This window comes from Salmo salar, chromosome 07 (genome assembly GCF_965601325.2).
Source record: "Salmo salar chromosome 07, fSalSal1, whole genome shotgun sequence".
Taxonomy (NCBI): domain Eukaryota; kingdom Metazoa; phylum Chordata; class Actinopteri; order Salmoniformes; family Salmonidae; genus Salmo; species Salmo salar.
In genome coordinates this window covers 55,140,152-55,160,525 of record NC_138297.1, presented here as the reverse complement: position 1 = coordinate 55,160,525, position 20,374 = coordinate 55,140,152, and the positions used below count along the sequence as shown (strand labels likewise).

At 44.2% G+C, this 20,374-nt stretch overlaps 3 protein-coding genes across 6 annotated transcripts in view; 1 reads left to right on the top strand and 2 right to left on the bottom strand.

The window, feature by feature from the left end:
• Positions 1–5,783, bottom strand: part of LOC106609564 (bridge-like lipid transfer protein family member 3B) — a 53,834-nt gene extending 48,051 nt beyond the window's left edge. For 2 of the 3 annotated variants that reach the window (XM_082977777.1, XM_082977778.1), the window contains exon 1: positions 5,230–5,781. In XM_082977777.1, coding sequence (XP_082833903.1) covers positions 5,230–5,273 — 44 coding nt within the window. In that variant the 5' untranslated portion in view covers positions 5,274–5,781. Of the gene's footprint in view, positions 1–5,229 lie in introns of all 3 variants that reach the window. The other variant, XM_082977776.1, reaches the window with a different exon arrangement.
• Positions 5,784–8,050: 2,267 nt separating this feature from the next.
• On the top strand, positions 8,051–11,844 carry LOC106609562 (cytoskeleton-associated protein 4). Its single transcript, XM_014208499.3, has 2 exons — positions 8,051–8,573; positions 10,287–11,844. Exons 1-2 carry the CDS (start codon positions 8,271–8,273, stop codon positions 11,523–11,525), a joined length of 1,542 nt encoding a protein of 513 aa, XP_014063974.2. The 5' UTR covers positions 8,051–8,270; the 3' UTR covers positions 11,526–11,844.
• Positions 11,845–12,958: 1,114 nt separating this feature from the next.
• On the bottom strand, positions 12,959–19,230 carry LOC106609563 (inhibitor of nuclear factor kappa-B kinase-interacting protein). Of its 2 annotated transcripts, XM_014208500.3 has the most exons (4): positions 18,676–19,230; positions 18,381–18,498; positions 16,061–16,282; positions 12,959–15,690 (listed from the first exon to the last, which is right to left on the bottom strand). In XM_014208500.3, the coding sequence occupies exons 1-4, from the start codon at positions 18,885–18,887 to the stop codon at positions 15,070–15,072; spliced, it is 1,173 nt and encodes a 390-aa protein (XP_014063975.1). In that variant the 5' UTR covers positions 18,888–19,230; the 3' UTR covers positions 12,959–15,069. The 2 variants fall into 2 exon arrangements, with proteins under 2 accessions (XP_014063975.1, XP_045578161.1); XM_045722205.2 differs by lacking the exon at positions 18,676–19,230 and having other exon boundaries at positions 16,061–17,945.
• Between the last annotated feature and the right edge of the window lie 1,144 nt (positions 19,231–20,374).

The following is a 20,374-nucleotide window of genomic DNA, read 5'->3' as shown; positions in this document are numbered from 1 at the left end:
GTCCAATCTGACAACACGGTCTTCACTGAGTTGGCGTGTGCTCCTATCAATGTCTTTATTCTATTAAACATGTGTCCATTATCACAACACTGCCTTCTGTTAGTGTTTTCCTATTGTTTCAGAGTCTATTCCATGAACTGAACTAGTATATTGGATATTGTTCACCTAACACCTTTTTTGCACTATTGGTTAGAGCTTGTAAGTAAGCATTTCACTGTAAGGTCTACACCTGTTGTATTCAGCGCACGTGACAAACTGATTTGATAGTGGAGCGTCCATTTTAAAAACACTGTCTTAAGTCTTCTAGTTAATGTCCTTATATCATGTGTTCCAATTGGTTTCTTCTTCACTATCAAGTACACTAGCATCCATTTTGGATACACTATTTTCTATGAGTTATTGTGGAGAAAATAGGCCTCATTTCTTTATTGCAAATGACACCCAAGTCTATAAGCTAGTAAAGTAGACCTAACTCCACAAAGACTTAAACGGTTTCCCTTCGAGAAGCAACTCATTCCATTGGTCACTTTTGTTTCCTGTGTTGCTTTTGACTGAGCCAGCAAATCTGGTTAGCACAAACAGGTTTGAATGAACAAGGAAATAACTGAATTCCAAAACTTCAGCGCCTTTTTCCCAAAGCATGTTCCTCCCTGTCATTTTTGGAATGTTCTTATATTAAAACAGACTCTTCCTAGCCAGCCCCTCTCAATCTTCTCTCTCCGACCCTGTGGTTAATATTTTGTATTTAGCGGCTGTGTGTCACAGTGTGTGTATAGGTATCCCTCCATCTATCATCCACCCATCAGTCCAGTCACATTCCTGCACACGTCATCAAGCCGTGCCACAGAGACCACTAGTTGAATCAAATGTGTTAGTGCTGGGCTACAACAAAAGTGTTCACCAACAGTTAGGGTCCCCTAGGAATGAAATGTTGAGGAGTAACACTGACATAGCCTGCCAGACAGAGGAGAAGGTAAGATGTAGAGAGAAAGAGATGGACAGGTTCAGCGAGAGAAAGACAGACAGGGCTAGAGCTGAGCATGTGACTGAAGCAACATTGACACCTGATCACAGTGAGCCTCAGTAGAATGAATATTTAACAGCACAGGGCTCCCAGACACACTCAATACTGACTGGACCACACACACCTCTGTGTGTGTGTTTTCTTTAAGGTCACATCAGTGTGTGTGTGTGTGTGTTGATTATGCGTGCACGTTTAAGAGTCTCTGCGTGTGTGTGTGCGTGTAACCCCACACCCTGCTGTGTCTGGCCCTGGTCCTGGTCCATGTCGATACCTGAGCCTATTGGTTTAATGGGGAGAGGGACATCTTTATCAACTCACCCTTGGGACCACCTGAGAACAGCACACTGTTGATGGAAACACCTCACACCACCAGCCACACTCGCATTGTTTGTTTCCCAAAGGCCAATGTTTTGACATACAACAAGGCCTCGAAGGCAAGAGTCAGCCTTTCTCTCCTGCCTTCAGGAGGTCGTTGCAGATAGAAACACTCCTAGTATAGCGCGGACATGACGTTATCCTATTCTACAAGACAGAGAAGCATGGCTGTTCTACATTATATATTTCTATCTGAACATTGATATGTTGCACCTCATTGAGTGGAACCCTGGTGAATATGCCCCAAGCATTGACATCACTATAATGAGCAGTGGGTTTGGCTTCTTCCAAGCAGGACTGCTTCGAATACACGACCAATCGCGAAACGACCCTAGGAAGTGATAATGACATAATTCCCCCAGTCCTGCTGACGCTAACAGTAATGTGCACACACACAATCCAATGTTGTAGGACACTGAAGCTTTGTTCATATTGGCAGTTTGAAGTGAGTCAGATCCTATTTTGTTGAATATCCGATTCAAATCTGTTCTTTTTCCTGCAGTCTGAATAGCCAAACGCACATGAAATTGGTTATTTCAGGCCACATTTCAAACCACCTTCATAGGCGGTTTGAAATCAGATACAAATCTGATTCCTGGCCATGTGACTTGTGTCTGAATGGTCAAATCCGATTTATTTGCCTTCAAGTGGTTTTCAAACTTAGTTGCTATCTAGGAACCAGATATGCCTAATACGGTGAATTATTTTTTATTTTTTTAAATGGTAGCTAACTAGCTTGTTAATTGTTTACAAATAAATTAGTGAATGTGCTAGAAAGCCAAACAGCTATTGTTACCTAGCTAGCTCGTTGACTGCTGTGGCTAGCCAAAAATGGCTCATTTTTCAAGTTGGATCATCTTATCCTTTGAGGCTTTAAAAGTGTTCTTCCACTATGATTTTAAACATTGAAATACACTGGGACACGTCTATGGCAGGCATTGTTGTCACTTTAGCTTGATACATAACTTCTTCTAACTGATAAGAAGCACGAGCACCACCACCAATCAGTCTACACCGCTCCACAAACCCGTCGTTACTATGAATATTAGCTTACCCGTGTCAGCAAATGTCTTGTCTGAACACACATCGGATTTGGTCATTTTTAACTTGCTGTTTGGACAGTCAGTATTCCTAAATGGATTTGAAAAACAAAACTGACTTGAGCATTAAGGCCTACAGTGTGAACAAGGATTAAAAGGAAATGACAGCCATAAGCTGTGTATGTAAAACTTGGCTGTGGCCACTGTTTGTGGGACCATGAAGGGCACAGCAACCACTAGCCATCAAAGCCTCTGCCTTGCCGCATACATACCAAGGGCTCCGCTGGTTATACTGAAAGTCAAGGGCTTTTGTTCACAATGCATTGCCCGCAGGAAGCAATGCATTAAAAAGCCTAATGCACTTTCCCCTTTCTAAAGCTACAACACTTGTTTAACTGCATTGTGTGTGACTATAACAAAGCTTACTGTTCTAGGTCAATCCAAAACAGTTTGCAAGTCATTCATTCTTAACCAGCCGGGAACATGCGAGGTTCAACCTACATCTAAAAGGTTCAAGGTTTTATCTAAGCTTTTATTTTTATAGGTGTTATTATGTTGTTTACAGACAGTTTTCTAGGAGCTACAGGTGTAAGAACGTGAACGCTCTTGCATCATTATCAGTCAGTTGTAGGTTGGTTCAACTGAATGTGATGGGCAATTTATGTTATTACGGAGAAGTTCTCCCATTTGAAAATAATGGGTAAGGATTTCGATGAACTTCCCTCAGGGCACCAACCTGGAACAATAAATAATGCATGTGCCTAGCTGAAAGCTGTCGATAACAATGGGTAGGACAACTGATGACCGTGTTGCAAACATAGGGACTATATTGTGTAGACTCAGTCGCAAGTGTAGTCTTTTTTCTCCATGACCCGTTCAAAATATTTTACACTTCCCTAGCTGATTAAATATGTCCATTAATCCTTTATCAAATACTTGTGAGAGGAAAAGGTGGCACAAAACTTTGCCTACTACAACAACCAAGGCCTTTATCTTCCCTGCTCAGTGTCCATGGTACTGGCAAACAAACAAGGTATGCGTGTATGAGGTGTACAGGTGCTTAGTCATCTCTATGCTGTGGAAGGTGCATTATTATCCCAAGCTGCTAATGCAAGCAAGAGCGGACATACATACAGCCCCGGTGCAAGAGAGCAGGGGTGTCAAACTCATTCCACGGAGGGCCGAGTGTCTGCTGATTTTTGGTTAAGAACTAGATAACCAGATGAGGGGGGTTCCTTACTAATCAGTGATCTTAATTAATCAATCAAGTACAAGGGAGGAGCAAAACCTTGCAGACACTCACCCCGGCATGGAATGAGTTTGGGTTACTCTGCTCTATTGCACATTTGCCAATCTCGGTCCTGGGGCCTCTCCGGGTGCACATTTCGTTTTTTGCCCTAGCACGACACTACTGATTCAAATAATCAACTCATCATCAAGCATTGATTAGTACCGAGTTTGGGAAACCCTGCAGTAGAGAGTAAAGTTTGTGTGTTCCACTCAGAATGGCTCTCGAGTGGCACAGCGGTCTAAGGGGCGTCACTACAGACACAGCCTGGATTTGAACCAGGGTATCACAACCGGCCGTGATTAGGAGTCCCATAGGGCTGCGCACAATTGGCCAAGCGTCGTCCAGGTTTGGCCAGAGTAGGCTGTCATTGTAAATAAGAATTTGTTCTTTATTTAACTAGGCAAGTCAGTTAAGGTTAAAAAAATAATAATAATAATAAAAAAGGCCAAAAATGACTTAAACTTCCCCGATGTGGCAACCTGGTCTCAGAGCATTTCGTGTTATTCTGCACGGAAACCCGAGACATTACATTTAGTATGATATGTAACCATACCAAATCTAACATAAGACAGATGGTTACTTAAAGCAAAAAACTAAAAAGTGGAGTGGTTGGTTCGTCTGGGTGGACGTATATCGTGAACGTCTAGCAACCCAAAGGTTGTGAGTTTGAAAATCATCATGGACAACTTTTGCATTTTACCAATTACTTTTTAGCGTGTTAGCTAACCCTTCCCCTAACCCCTAGCCTAGTTAAAGTTAGCGAGCTAACTAATATTAGCCACCTAGCTAGAATGTGTAACATATCATACGTTTTGCAAATTCGTAACATATAATACGAATTGTAATTTAACATACGAAATGGGTGATGGACAACCAAATAGTAATACATACCATACGAAACGTAACATAACGTTACTAAATGAACAGAATAATACGAAATGTTCTGAGACCTGGTTGGATGTAGTACTAGTTGTCAGTGCAGTACGTGGCGTGTTTGTCTCTGCCAGAAGCTTATGCTGCTAGCTAGCTAACCAGTGTAGTTTACCTGGCTTACTAGCTAGCTAGGTGGCTAATGACAATCATTGACTGATGTAACCTAGCAAATAGAAAACTTGCTATATCTGGCTAAACAATGATTATCGGGACATAGCTAGCCAGCTAATGTTAACGTACTGGTGGAGCCTAGACTAGGAAGATTAGTTGCGTTAACAACAATACGCAAGGTTAGCCATAACCAGTTATCAAACAAGTCAGTTAGCTAGTTAACACGACAGACACCGGTTTGTTTTGACAACCAACAACAACAACAAGCAAACTGGCTAGCTAGCTACCTACGCTAGCCAAGTTCAGTTGCGCAAGCATAGTGAGTGCCCCGTCAGTGGCCTCCCGCGCGCTTTGGCACAGCGCTGCTAACGCGCTAACTTGGTTCCCAAATGAAACCCCTTTGGGAGTTAGTTGTATTTTGTCTCTCCGCCCGGTTCATATCGATTGACACTGACCTGGAGAGGTGTTTGAGGATCTGTTTCTTGATCAGCCCAGCCATGACCGCATAAATGATTTATCCCAGCGATGCAGTTCAAATTCTCAATTCCGAGTCAGGGTGCATTTTTTGTAGTCTTTGTGAGACTAGCCCAGTTCTCGCTCCCTTCCCACGGAGATTTGACAGGGAAAAACAAACCTCAGAGACACAGCTAGCTAGCTTCAGAAGGCAAATAAGCCATTACAACTAGTGCTAAAGTCCATCTTCAATGCAACAGCACCTGGAAACACGGCCTGTGCTGTCACAACGTCTGATTGGCGGGCCAGCGGCGACCTAAGTCAAAGATACAAGACTTGCGGGCGGAGCATGGATGACTCCGGCATTACGTCAGCATTGTCCCATGTATCGTTTTATTTTAGAAGTGAACCCGTAATTGCCTGTTTTTACTGTGGCTGAGTACATCCGCACGGGGAGATATTTGGGGGTGGAGCTGCTGCGATTTTTTTCGCCGACGGGGGTACGGTCTACCTGTGAGTCCAGTTCCAGTCTCCTCTCGAAAGACTGTCATTCAGGGACCTCTGGTGGACAAAGGCAGGGAGAGGGGTCCAGTTGCAGCTGTCATCTATCAGGCCCATCACCTCTCAGGCCCCTCTCCAATGCCAGGACCATCACTTCCGGGTCTGACACGTTAAGCAGAATATATTTTTATGTTTACCACAGAGGATAGCGTCCAAACGACTGACAATTCACTTTAGGTCGAAACTAATACACAAACTGTACGCAGTGTCCTTCGCCCCCACGTTCATCTGCTGCTAAAACATTGCACAATGATTATACTACAATGATGGCATAGCCTAAATTAAAAACACTGGTAATACTTTTATTTCCCTTTTGACCCACATTTTTATTGCATATGTAACCGATGTGAAATGGCTAGGTAGTCAGCGGTGGTGCGCGCTAATAGCGTTTCAATTTAGTGACGTCACTCGCTCTGAGACTTGAAGTAGGGTTTCCCCTTGTGTTGCAACGGCCGCGGCTTCTTTTTTTTTTTCTTTTGTGGCGCGATGGGTAACGATGCTTCGTGGGTGTCAGTAGTTGATATGTGCAAGGGTCCCTCGTTCGAGCCCACGTTGGGGCGAAGAGAGGGACGGAACCTACACTGTTACACATAGACAGTCAGGGGAAAACCAGTATATCAAAAGTGTCAGTTAAACACAAGCATTAAGATCCCCGCAACAAAGTGTACAAGCTGTAATGATATGCTAACATTCATTCATTTTGGCAGTATAGTCATATCAGTGAGTACGTTTACATGCATGGCAATAATTAGATATTGAACTTATTATGGCAGTAGGCAGATTATTAAATAGTAATGTAAACACCTTACTCTGCTTACTGTATCTTAATCAGCGTAATGTCCAAATTGAAGTAAGCATATACCGATTAAAACACCCGGTTTTCTGAGCAATCTTTCAAATTATTAGGACATATTAACACCTTAATCGACGTTCCAGTAGTGTATTTGATCTGTGCTTGTGCTAGCACCAGCCGAGCAAGGCTCTCTCTATGGCGTGAATGAAGTGAGTTCGGAACAACTGAATGTATGCGTCTTAGAAGTATTTTTCACATACAAACTTTATATGTCCGAACTAAGGATCAAATATGCTTCTCAAAAATAAAATGTCTCTGTGATTGCTGATTTTCTGCATTTATCAGAGCTCCATCAGGTAGCCTGATTTCAGATGTGTCCATATACATAGGATTATTAGGGAAATTGTTATTCTTGCAAAGCATGTAAACGTTTCAATTGAACTATTATATTAATATGACTAGCCACAATAATCGCTTTATTGTGTGCATGTACTCACTGAGGGGTCCTGGCGTTGGAGGGGAGCCTGAGAGACGAAGGGCCTGAGATATTATGTCCCACCGGTAGGTGGCAGTATACAGAGGGGCCTGATGTATGATGGGCCTGGGAGTCTGCAGTTAGACTCTATTGGACAACGGCCAAAGTGCTTGGAGTGTACAAACATCAGATAACTAAATCATCCTGCAACTTTTATCAAACTTTTAAAAACACACGTGAAAACAATTATTTTGTGGCAGATTAATAGAAAACAGAGCGTTTTGTTAACCATTTTGTGTAAAATATGCATTGGTTTTTTAATTTGCATTGTGGTGCGAGCTACATGTTATTGAAACTATTTAAATGTCCAACTCTATAGGTTTGCAGTTTGCAATCGGTGACAGCAATCCTATCATGATAAAGAGGGAACATAGATACATAACATAGGCTAGTGATTAGGTTACGCGGATTAGGTAATAGTATGCCAAAGCCTCATGACTTCGGCACAATGGAAGAAATTGAAAATAGGCCTATTTGTTAACATGCATTGTTAATGGAAAACGTTTTTTTTTTTTTTTTACATGAATAGTTGTTCGAAACACTTCCTGATCTGGTCTGGAATAGCAACATGCCTTGGATTGAGGGAACTCTAGGAAAGGATGTCGAGGCATACACGATAACTCTACTCTAGTTGCCACGTATGAAGGGAGGAGCAAATGAGAGGGAAAAAACTATCCAACAACCCCTCCTCTTTACTGTTGGTACAGTATTGAAAGAAATTACATCAGTTGATTTCTGAGATCATTATTTTTCGAGACATGTTTAGGCTATCCTATGCCAGGATTTTGGCTTATATAAACAGGGTTTGAAAGACATGAAACATCAATGGGCCTAATTCTATTATTCCAAATAAATAGGCCTAGTTTTTTCCTCAACTTAATCAGAACTAGTTACTGTGTTTCTGAAGTCTTGATTCCATAATTCCATCGCCATTGGAGACATAAGGCAAGTACAGCCACCAATGTTGCAGTCAGAACGTCAGGTCCCACAACAAGAGAGACGCCCCCTTTTTTGCACCCTCGACTCGAACGGAGTTCTCGGAAAGCCACATCGCGCTCACTGATACGCTAAAAGTACAGTGAAGACAGTACACAGCATCTGTAGAGACCAGCCTCACACTTCCTCGGACCCCCTGGTAGAAAGCCACATCAGACATGACTGCGAGACACAGAAACAAGAACAATTTAAGCGAAAAGACTGCTTCACCCACGCAAGATGACGTGGCGAAGAAAAGTCCGAAACCTAGTAGTAATGGTAGCCCCTCAATCCAGGGGTCGGGGAGTTGGGTCAAAGTTATAGCTGCTTTATGTTATATCGCATTAGTAGCCGCTGCGGGATTTGCTGCAATTTATCTACAACAAGTGTTGAAAGAAGTTCATCAAATCAGCAGCAGAAATGAAGAGACCGTACGGAAAAATGCAGAGGTTGCGCACAAAGTAGAGCATGTTCTTCAACAGGTAAGCAATGCAATTGATATAGGACTAACCACTAGCCATTTAATGACAAAGTCACGAGATAGGGCAGGCTGTTGAAGACCGCACACCAAAACTAGATATGATGAACATATAGACTACAGAGAAGAAATAAATGGCTAGAAGAGGGCCATCTCCCACTCCTCCAAAAGCTTGATGAGCTGGCACAAGAAAAGTACAGATGCAATCTATGCTATTCATTCCTAGAGGGAGAGTACTGACATTTCAACAAAAACAAATCCAGGTTAATGGAAATACTACATCCTTTATAATAAAAAGGGAAGTTATATTTCTATAGAATTGAGGAATGCATTGATATAATGTATGCACATTGCATCCCATAAATGATCTTACATTTTTATCCAGCTAGCTATGTTCCTGCATTAATTAATTCGGTCAATCAGTTATTCCTTCCTTCATCCATTCACTTCTTTTCAAGCATTCATGTAACTTCACTTGACTTGTCATGCATAAATTGAGATCTCCCAGACCAGTTTGAACTAAACCAGTTTGAACTGGATGCTTACAGTTGTTTTTTAAAGCTGCATATGTAGATCTACCCCACAGGCTGAGAAATAGCTGAGTTATGTAATAAAGCAACTTAACCTACTCGTAAGTTACTGTAACTAGGTAAATGTGGTAAAGAAACCCATCAGGGAAAAACATTTGCCAACACACATTCAACAAGTAAATCCTGAAACATGCATTGCAGTCTCCTATATGTAAAAGTCCTGTGTGAGGCTGTGTCAACAATTGTTGTCTAAAGCTACAGTATGTGATTAACTGTCTTCCACTGCAAGCTATAAAGTCTATTTCAATAACTACCAAGCCAAAAAACTATTTTGTCAGGCAAATGACTGGTCAGGGATAGGCTCTTCCACCCTCTTCCAACTTTCTTGGAATGTATTGTACCTGTGTTTCCAGTACACAGGTGTGACTATACAGATGTACAGTTTGAAACCTGTGTTACACAATTTAATAGTAGTAATAGTGTTAGATTATGTGGCTATTATATTATTTATGCATACATACAGTATTTATAGTAGGGATGTGACCGATTGTAAGGATTTGACAGAGTAATCATTAAAGACTAATCGAATAATTCTTAAGGCCCTAATCTGTATTGATGACCAAAGGTTGACCTACACTGAGTGTACAAAATATTAAGAACACCTTTCTAATATTGAGTTGCCCTCAGAACAGTCTAAATTCGTCTGGACATGGGCTCTGCAAGGTTTCGAAAGTGTTCCACAGGGATGCTGGCCCATGTTGACTCCAATGCTTCCCACAGTTGTGTCAAGTTGGCTGGATGTCTTTTGGGTGGTGCACCATTCTTGATACACACAGGAAACTGTTGAGCATGAAAAATCCAGCAGCGTTGCAGTTCCTGTAACAAGCCAGTGCGCCTGGCACCTACTACCATACCCCGTTCAAAGGCACTTAAATCGTTTGTCTTACCCATTCACCCTCTGAATGACACACATACACAATCCATGTCTCAATTGTCTCAAGGATTAAAAATCCTTCTTTAACCTGGCTCCTCCCCTTCATCTACACTGATTGAAGTGGGTTTAACAAGTGATAAGGGCTCATAGCTTTCACCTGGATTCACCTGGTCAGTCTCTATGTCATGGAAAGAGCAGGTGTTCTTAATGTTTTGTGCACTCAGTTTATGATTCCCTGTCTGTGGTTGTGTAGGTGGACAACGTGAGGGGCGCTGTAGACGGGTTGGAGTCGGCACTGGGCACCATGCGGGCAGAGCAGGAGATGGGGAGCCGGGCGGTGAGGAAGGGCGAGGCGGAGACACGGCGGGTGGAGGAGGCTCTTCAGAGGCTCCAGAACGAACTGCTGGTTGACCTATCAGAAGGCATCAAGGAGGTGAAGGAGGCCAGAGAGCGGGACTTCTCTTCCCTGGAGAAGACGGTGGAGGAGCGCCTGGCTGAGTTGAGTGCCTCCATCGCGGACAGCGTGACTGAGTTCACCGAGGCCCAGGGTGAGACTCAAAGTCAGTTGGCTGACCTCAAAGCCCGTCTGGACGACATGGAGGACCCGGAGCTGATCAGGCAGGAACTGTCCGCCATTGTCGACACCGTCGCCGGGCTCAGCGCCACTAAGCAGGCCACCGATGAGTCTGCCTATTCGCTGAGGGAGCAGATCGCCGCGGTGGGGGCGGAGCTCCAGACCCGTAACCAGGAAATAGCCTCGATGTCGCAGGAAGTGGAGGCGGTGAGGTTGCTGGTGCAGGAGACGGCAGGGAGCCTGCGGCAGCAGGTGTCGGGGGCAGAGGCAGGCATCCAAGCGTTGACAGATCAGGACCAGAGCCTGCAGAGCAGCCTGGAGCTGGCCACCGAAGCTCTACACAGTCTGGAGAAGGAACTGCGGGGGGAATCGGCCAGGGCTGAGCAGAGGTCCGACGGTCTGGAGGTCAGACTAAAAGTGACGGAGGAGGGCGGAGACTCCCTGGCGGCGTCGCTAACAGACCTGACTTCCAAGTTTGAGGCTCTTCTTGCCAAGTACGATTCCCATGAGAGCACGCTCGCCGCCCAGGGCACGGCAGCCGAGAAGGCCCGGGCCACTCTACAGGGAGAGCTAGAGGAGCTGAAGGGCAGCCTAGGGGAGCTCCAGTCCAACGTGGTCACACTGAGTGACGCTCAGATCAATCTGGCTTCCAGGGACTCTAGCCTGGGGCAGCAGATAGAGGGGCTGGAGCAGAAGCTGGAAGCCCTGGGGGAAGTCTCCAAGTCAACCAGCCACCCCCCACCAGAGCTGGAGAAGCTGAAGAGCACCGTGGATGGCCTGGTGGGGAATGCTGCCAAGCTGGAGATCCATGAGAAGGCCATCGAAGCCCTACAGGGGTCACTACAGAAGACCATTAGCTCATTGGAGGCCATGACCAAAGCCCCAGCCGAAGAGCAAGAAGGTGTAAGGGGAGCGTAGGAAGAAGAGGAAGAGGGGGGGCAGACTGGGTTGGGTCAATGAGAAATGGGAAACGTGGACTGCTGTGAATTTTAATACAACACTGCACTGTAGTTTTTTGTTTGTTTATTTGTAATTTTTTCTCATTTCAGTTTTTCATTTAGTCAGATTATGTTACGGGTGGTTTCACAAACCCAACTTGCAATATAAGCTCTTGTTCAGGAGCATGTTATGGTTTACTGATTTGTGTTTTGTTACAAAAATTTAATTGGGCCACCACATTTTTGTGTAGACAAGGCTTTGAATTGATTTACATGTATATTATAAAACCTTCATCGTACATTGTATGGGACTAACTCACTCCAACCGTCTCCGTGACAGATGCAAGGTAGCCATTTTGCACACCACCACACTTCATCAATCTCACTGGAGGTGAGTATTGAGGTGAAAGGTGAGAGTGGGTCGGTCTGTTTCTAGAAGCTCATTGGATAAAGATCATAGAAAATCCTTCATAGGATACAGGCTACAAGGTTAAAGCACTCCCAGTTAATTTAAAGGCTCACTCTAGGTATGTGCTCCAAATGGCTCCCTATCCCCTATATAGTGCACTACTTTTGACCAGGGCCCATATGGCTCAAGTAAAAGTAGTGTACTACAGTGAGCTCCAAAAGTTTTGGGGCAGTGACACATTTTTGGTTGTTTTGGCTCTGTACTCCTGCACTTTAGATTTGAAATTATACAATGAATATGAGGTTAAAGTGCAGTCTGTCAGCTTTCATTTGAGGGGATTTTCATCCATATTGAGTGAACAGTTTGGAAATTACAGCACTGTTTGTACATAGTACCGTTATTGTAATGGTGAGATGTAGGACATTTTGGGGAGTATGATATTTGTGCCTCTAACTTTCTCACCCATCATTATTCACAATTCATTCATTCACTATCCGTAATCATGGTAGCATCCATACATTTTTATTGGCACAAAATAATCTGACAACCAAAACAAACAGCGAATGCATCCAAAAATGTGTAGTCACATAGCTGATGTAGTCATTGTGTGCTATGAATATGGGACCAAATACTACACTTTTGACTACTTTAATACACATTAGTGAATTTGTCCCAATCCTTTTGGTCCACTAAAATGGGGGGGGGACTATGAACAAAAAGTGCTGTAATTTCTAAACGGTTCATCCAATATGGATGAAAATACCCTCAAATTAAAGCTGACAGTCTGCACTCTATACCATTTCAAATCCAAAGTGCAGGAGTACAGAGCCAAAACAACAACAACGCCACTGTCCCAATATGAATGGAGTTCACCATATGTAGGGAATGGGATGCCATTTGACATATAACCTGGCGCTTCAGACTGAGTATATAAGTGGACTTAATACAGTCTGTGATGCTTCATAAAAAGCTGATTGGAATATTTAATTAGGAAACACTGCTGGGACAGTCAAGTGAGAATTTATTGAAAGTAATTACTTTACCTATAGAGGGAAGGAGATTCAATAATTTCCTGATAGGCCACTTATAACCTGATTTGAGTCCTCTCTCACACACACACACACAACCTTCCATTCAACAGGTGCCATTGCCTCAACATATACAAGGAAACACAAACATGTATAGGGAATAGAGAGTTAACACAAACTTCAAATTGACATAATTTATGAAGCACATCCCTCACATGAAGAACAATATATCCAAGGCTTTAAAACAAACAAAAAATACGATCTCTGCATCCTAACACCACTACAATGGGGTTGTGACAGTTTAAAGGAATGGCTACAGTAAATACATGTGGTGTGATCTGTACATGTAATTAGCTTTAGTTAAAACGGTGGTATGGTATCCACACTCTTTACCCAAAGACCAGCTGCAATCTGCGTCTTAATGTCTGCTTGTCATTGAGCAATTCCAGGTATGTGTAGGTTCAACTTTATTTTTAGAGATGACATGCCAATGTGCATGTTAAACAAGTTGTGATTGGCCTTTGGTGATTGGCTGTGAGGTCGTCAGCTCATTGTTCAGCTCCAATACATACTTCCTCCTTCAGACGTACATTTCCTGTAAAACACCTGGAGGCTTACTCAGCGGTGTAGCCCTAGAAATGCAATCAATAGATTGGCATGCTTCCCTATCCTACATGATCGTCATGTCTGATCTACACAACATATTTCTATCAGAACATACGGTAACCCACTGAATAAGCCCAAGTTTTTTTTTCAGAGGAGTGCAAAGTCAGCAATGTTGCAGATGAAAATGTTAAACACAGAATAGAAACAACTCTCTGACATGAATCACAGCTCTATGCCACACATTTCTACCTGCATTGCTCTGCAGTCAGCCCCATTGAATAAACTCCTGGTGACAGATTGCACACCCTGGTGTAAACACAGGCAAAGCTACATTGCCTTGCGGGCTGCAGCGTTCAGAATTCTATTTTAGGTCCCTATACCTTTAAACCAGACTCATTTCGATTTGATTGATGGCAGAGAGATGTAAAAACTAGCAGGACTAGCTAGCCATGTGGAACCCCAGGGCATGTATTCAGCACTGTGAACTATTGAGAACATTGCAGGTAGAATGTATAGCGCTGACATCATCATTCCTTATTGTACAGAACAGAATCATATTGTAGCATAACATTCCTCCTGAACAGGCCCCTTAGCCTGAGAATACATACCCGTGTGCAGGTCACACAGGGGTCAAGCAGTGTTGTTACAACCCCACCACTGGCCAGACTGACAACTGATAAGGGGGAAACTGTTCAAGAGAATGCTCACATTCCAAAACTGTGGACCAGCAAGACCTCTCATTCACCATGATGGATGCCATTTTTCTCAAAAAATAACATTCCAGCCTCCTAGGACACAGGTTGGCATTTATTGGGATGACTCATGTACTGGAGGCAGCTCGGCAGGGTAGTCACTAGCTGGCGCAGCCATAAAATCTGATTTTAAACATAACCTAAACCACACTGCTAACCTTATCCCTAACCTTAAATTAAGACCAACAAGCACATTTTTGTTTTCATGAATTCTGACGCTATATAGCGAATTTTGGACGTTGCCACTGGCCCTTCTAGTGGAAATTGCTCAGCTCTGCCTTAGGATAAGATTCATCGCAATAAATTCCAACCTACTCATAGGACAGGTTCATTCAAGGATGCAATTTGTAAAGCAACATAAGTTAGTCAGCATTCTAGACAAAAGACCCAGTTAGTCTCAACCTAACCCCTAGGACTTACCTCTCGACCCCCTAAAGATCTGCATAGGTATACAGTCAATGGAAAGTATACTGAAATGTACATTATAGGGGGAGTAACCTGTTGTGTGGTTTCCACCATATTGCTTACATTAATCAAGATCTCTGGGGGGGGAATCCAGAAGTACCTGTTGTAAGGGCTAGGTGTGGTCGACCATGGGTGTACAGAGAGATCAGCAAACTCTGTTTGAGATTTACAAAAATGTGCAAGTTATTGTAAGGGAGGGATTGGTGACAAGCTGAAAGTTTGCCATTTACTCTGTAGATCTATAGCTTATAGAAAAGCACTCCTTCACAGCTCTCCTTCCAGTGTCTGAGGGAGGGCTTGACTCACGTTGACTTTCTGCAGAAGCATCTCTCCTCCCACTACCTGCATCTCAGGCTCAACTATCTGACTCAACTGCTGTGTCACAACTCCTAGGTCCTCCTCCACAGCGCTGAGGTTAGCGAAGGTCTGCCGTAGCTCTGCGATGTCCTCCTCCCTCCTGGTCAGATCCTCGGCCAGACGGCCGATCCTCAGGGTCAGCTCATCCACCTGCGGAGCCAGCGCCCCGAAGTCCCGCTTAATGGCCGCCACCTTGGGCTTGAGGTCGCCGGCGAAGGTCACCGTGCGGACCAATCGGGCGCGGCCGCTTTCCAGCTCCCTCAGGCGCTCCGAGATCTGCCGGTCATTGGCGAACAGCTCAGGTAGGCGGCGTTTGAGCTGCTCCAGGGCTTGGGCGTTGCGCTCCGTGGCGCCCTTGAGGCCCTGGATGCGGTCGATGCTGCCGGCCAGCAGGTCGCCGATACGTTTGACCATGCTGCGTTCGGCCTGGGCGGCCCTCTCCTCCAGCTCCGTTACCTTCTCCAGGAGAGACTCCACCTCCGACTGGAGCCCATCCATCCGACGCACGTCTGTCCGCACCGACGCCACCTAGGAGATGGAGGAAGAGGAGAGATGATTCATGGGCGAATCTTTACATGTACTGCCTTTCTATTCTAATGCCACGGTTCTGTTCAACAAGTTGCCTCTGGTTTTGAGAGACTTCAACCTTTACGTACTTGGAATATAAAGTTCTTGGTATTATTACATGTAACTACATAGTACTGTACTATGTAACTACTTTAAAACATACTAGTTCCAGTTTATTACAATACAGTGATTGTTTGAGGAATCTTATCTGCAGTTCCTGTGTAATTGCCTGAGTTATTACATCCTGGTTACCAAAGTAGTTAGAGCATCTAGATGGCTTAAATCATTTTTTTTTAAAGAAAGCACAGTAAAGCAGAGGCCGCTGCCAAACCTTAGTGTTGACATCCTTAGTGATGACAGAGGTCCGTCCCTCGATTTGTCCCACAGCCTCGGTCAGTGCTGCCACGCTGTCCTGGAGCAGGCCGCGTTTCTCCGTTAGGCCAGATGCCCAGTCCTTCAGCTGGCTTACATCCCGCTCCAGGGCCTCCAAGTTGGGCAGGAGACCACCAGGCTGCCTCTCTAGATGCTCCAACAGGCTCTGGACACCCTCGCACTGCGCCAGGAAACAGGTGGAAAGACAGAACAGGGTGGCCATTTTAGAAAAGAGCTTTACATAGGAAAAGACTGAGCAGCTAAATCCTGCAGTCATACACATGTAGATAGGATGCATTGAAAAACATGCAGGGAGACTGTAAGTTACACAGAAAGCTGATGTTTGGTGAAAATAAATAGAGCAAATAAATGGGTAACAACACTAAGATATTTGAGACTGCTTTTAATTTACTAGAGATGCAAGCTAGGAGAGAGAATAATTTTTATTTTTTATTTTTTTTACAATAGATTAAACCAAATTTGAGCATTTAAAAGATTCAGAGAAACACTAATAAGGCACATTTATTACAAATGCAATACTGGCATAACTGTCAAACATAAAATGTTTATAAAAAAATGTATACAAACTCAACATTTGAGTACCTGATGATATTGGAGTACAGGTCACAATTGTTCTCCTTTCAGACACCGACAAGGCAACAATATCCTTTACAGATTACAGGAGCAGTGTTTGGGTGAAGACGCTACATTCAGTTGCTGACTTTCAGCAGCCAGTGCAGACAACATTGATTGGTGCCCATATGAGATAGTAGTGTGTTTGTGAGACAAGAACTTAAAACCTATTGATGAAACGTATCGATAAACTTTAGCAATAGCAAGTTAAAATGCACAAATCACACAACGTAGCAATGGTATAACTATGTGAGGATTTAACAGCAGTTTTAAAACAAATGGAATGACAGGACCACTCCTTCCCATGGTTTAAAATTGACATCACACACTGAGGTCATCATTATGCACCGGCTGGGGTGGCTCATCCTGCTCTGGGTCCTTGACCTTTCACCCCTCCCTCTCCCCTTCCCTATCCGGCATCCCAGAATTATCCTGGTTGTCCTGTTGCTCCTCCCCCCTGCTGAGCTGTCCCAGCGTCTCCTTGACAACGGCCAACTCATTCCTCATCTTGAGGATGCTGTTGTGGGCCTGGAGGGCGTCCAGAGCCTGCTTGATGTCCAGGATCTCCGTCAGGGCTTTAAGCATGCTGTCCTCCGTCCCAAACACCTGCAGGGTGAGCTCCTCCAGCCTTCGCTCCGCCGTCCCCAGGTCCCCCCCCAGCCTCAGAATGGATCGCACTGCCTCCTCCACAGCCGGGAGGTGAGCCTCGCACTGCTGGGCCCGGGGGATGTGCTCCTCTAGCTGGGCGACTAACTCGGTATCTACTCGGAGCAAGCTCCAGACTTGGTCCTCCAGTTTGTGGAGCTACTTGGTGTTCCAGTCCAGCTGGTCCTGGGCCCGCTTGGCATCCTCGTCCTCGGTGCGGCCCAGGGCGCATGTGTTCCGCCGGGCGCTGTCCTCCAGCTCCTCCAGCCTCTCGTCCAGCGCCCAGGCCCTCTGCTCGGCCTCGTTCACCCGGTCCGTGGCGCCGGCGTGCGCATCACGTGACTCCATCTTCAGAGGCCAGGTCGGAGGTCACCGAGGCCCGTCTGCCACGTCTCAGTCACGTTCAAGAAGCAGGCGTGGACTGTCTGGAGATCGCGAGAGGCGGAGTTCTCGTCGTCCTGCATCGCCATGACGACAGCATGGAGCGAGGAGAGGTCACGTTTGAGGCGCGTCGTCAATGAGAAGGTGGAGAGAGCCCCCTGCAGGTCGTCCTCGGAGGCGGCGAGCTGCAGCCGCAACACAAAACAGGGAGGGCTGTTTCTGGGGGGGGGGCTCTGGGATCCTCACTATTCTCTCTCACACTCAATACAATCATACAAGTACAAATCCATGCACACATTCAGTCAAAAGATGTGTATAGCAATTCTAAGGAAGACAATGTGATTTGATCACAGAATTCAATTCAACTGGATAGGCTGTACAATCCAAGATGCACGAATAACTGCAGCAATAAACACATGAATAACGCAGACATGTCTGCAGGGGCTAAATAATAAGGGGGAGGGGCCTACATTATGTGACAAGCAAGACAATGACAGTACCAATACACACAATAACATAAACACACATAACAAAGCATAGAAGTCTCTGCATAATGTTTTTGTGCCTTGTTCTTCACGGGAGAGAGATGGGTAGACGGCTCCAATAGAAACAAAACATACCTTCTTGGACACCTTGGTGACTTCTTCCTCCATTTCAAGGAGACTTGCAGTCTTCCCAGACAGTAGTTTGTACTTTTCTTCCACGTCGAAGAATCTTGCATTCTGCTGCAATACCACCCTGTAATGTATGGGGGAAAATAACGTCATGAATAGGCCAACTCGAATATAAAATTATTAATTTCCTCTTGTTTGGCCGAGATGAAAGTAAATAGGAATTATCCATAAGCACACGGGCCTTTATAAGTAAATATTTGGCTTATGCCCTATGCAAATGAATAGGCTTACTTTTACTTACCATGTAAGCACTATGCAAACTATCAGTGACAGTAGACAAGTTATCGTTTTCACATCCAGGGAGGTCGGCGAGGAGCTTTTACGTTCAGCCAAGCGATTTCCTTCGGTAGCTTTTGCTTCATCTTCGGAAGTGTACTTTGATGTTTCAGCCGGTTCGTCATTTTGTTTCTGAGCCGTGGTCTTCTTCCTTTGCTTCACTTCATTACTTGGCATTTTTGTAGCCTGCAACAAAGTTTAGGCTTGCAGCTTCCTTTTGCCTACTGGAAAAGGAATTGATTCAAAGTAGCAGCTGCGACTGCAAGCGACAATGGCCCACAACTCTAGAAGTTTCGCAGCAGACTAGCGCAAGAAACTCCATCCAAATTCAATGTATTAGTTCAAATGTGAATATAATTTAGAATATTTGGGTATTTCAGACAATCATATAAAACCTTAAAAGCATGCTACTTGCCAATGCATAGAAGCAAGTATACATATCCCGTAAAGGAATCGACCACTTAAACGCTCCTTGGAATTTGTGAAAAAGAACAAAATGCGTCAGTCAGCCACGTAGACCGCTGACGCCTGAAAACATGACAACGTGCCGCCCGTTATATGATGAGTAGGCCTAGGGCCGTTATATGATGAGTAGAACTAGGCCCGTTATATGATGAGTAGGCCTAGGCCCGTTATATGATGAGTAGAACTAGGCCCGTTATATGATGAGTAGGCCTAGGGCCGTTATATGATGAGTAGGCCTAGGCCCGTTATATGATGAGTAGAACTAGGTCCGTTATATGATGAGTAGGCCTAGGCCCGTTATATGATGAGTAGGCCTAGGCCCGTTATATGATGAGTAGGCCTAGGCCCGTTATATGATGAGTAGGCCGAGGCCCGTTATATGATGAGTAGGCCTAGGCCCGTTATATGATGAGTAGGCCTAGGCCCGTTATATGATGAGTAGGCCGAGGCCCGTTATATGATGAGTAGGCCTAGGCCCGTTATATGATGAGTAGGCCTAGGCCCGTTATATGATGAGTAGGCCGAGGCCCTCTGATTTCAACGTTCCCCAATAGACCGTTTGAGGAAACATGAAAAACGGTGCGATATTTCAAGTTTGTAAAAGCTAGTTGGTATTAATGAGAATAAATGAGGATGACACAGAAAAATCTCAAATAGAGGAGAGCACAGTTATGAGCGCACTTCCTTCATGCAAAGGAACAAAAAAATCTGTGGTGGAAAAAGTACTCAAATATCACACTTGAGTAAAAGTAAAGATACCTTAATTAATAGAAAATGACTCAAGTAAAAGTGAAAGTCACCCAGTAAAATACTACTTGAGTAAAAGTCTAAAAGTATTTGGTTTTAAATATACTTAAGTATCAAAAGTAAATGTAATTGCTAAAATATGTTAAAAGTAAAAGTATAAATAATTTCTAATTCCTTATCTCAAACCAACCAGACAGCTCAATTCTCTTGTTTTTATTTATTTATGGTTAGCCAGGGGCACACTCCAACACTTAGACATTATTTAAAAATAAATAATAGCATTTGTGTTTAGTGAGTCTGTCAGATCAGAGGCAATGGGGATGACAAGGGATGTTCTCTTGATAAGTGTGGGAATTGGACCATTTTACTGTGCTGCTAAGCATTGAAAATGTAACGAGTACTTTTTGGTGTCAGGGAAAATGTATGGAGTAAAAAGTACACCGTTTTCTTAT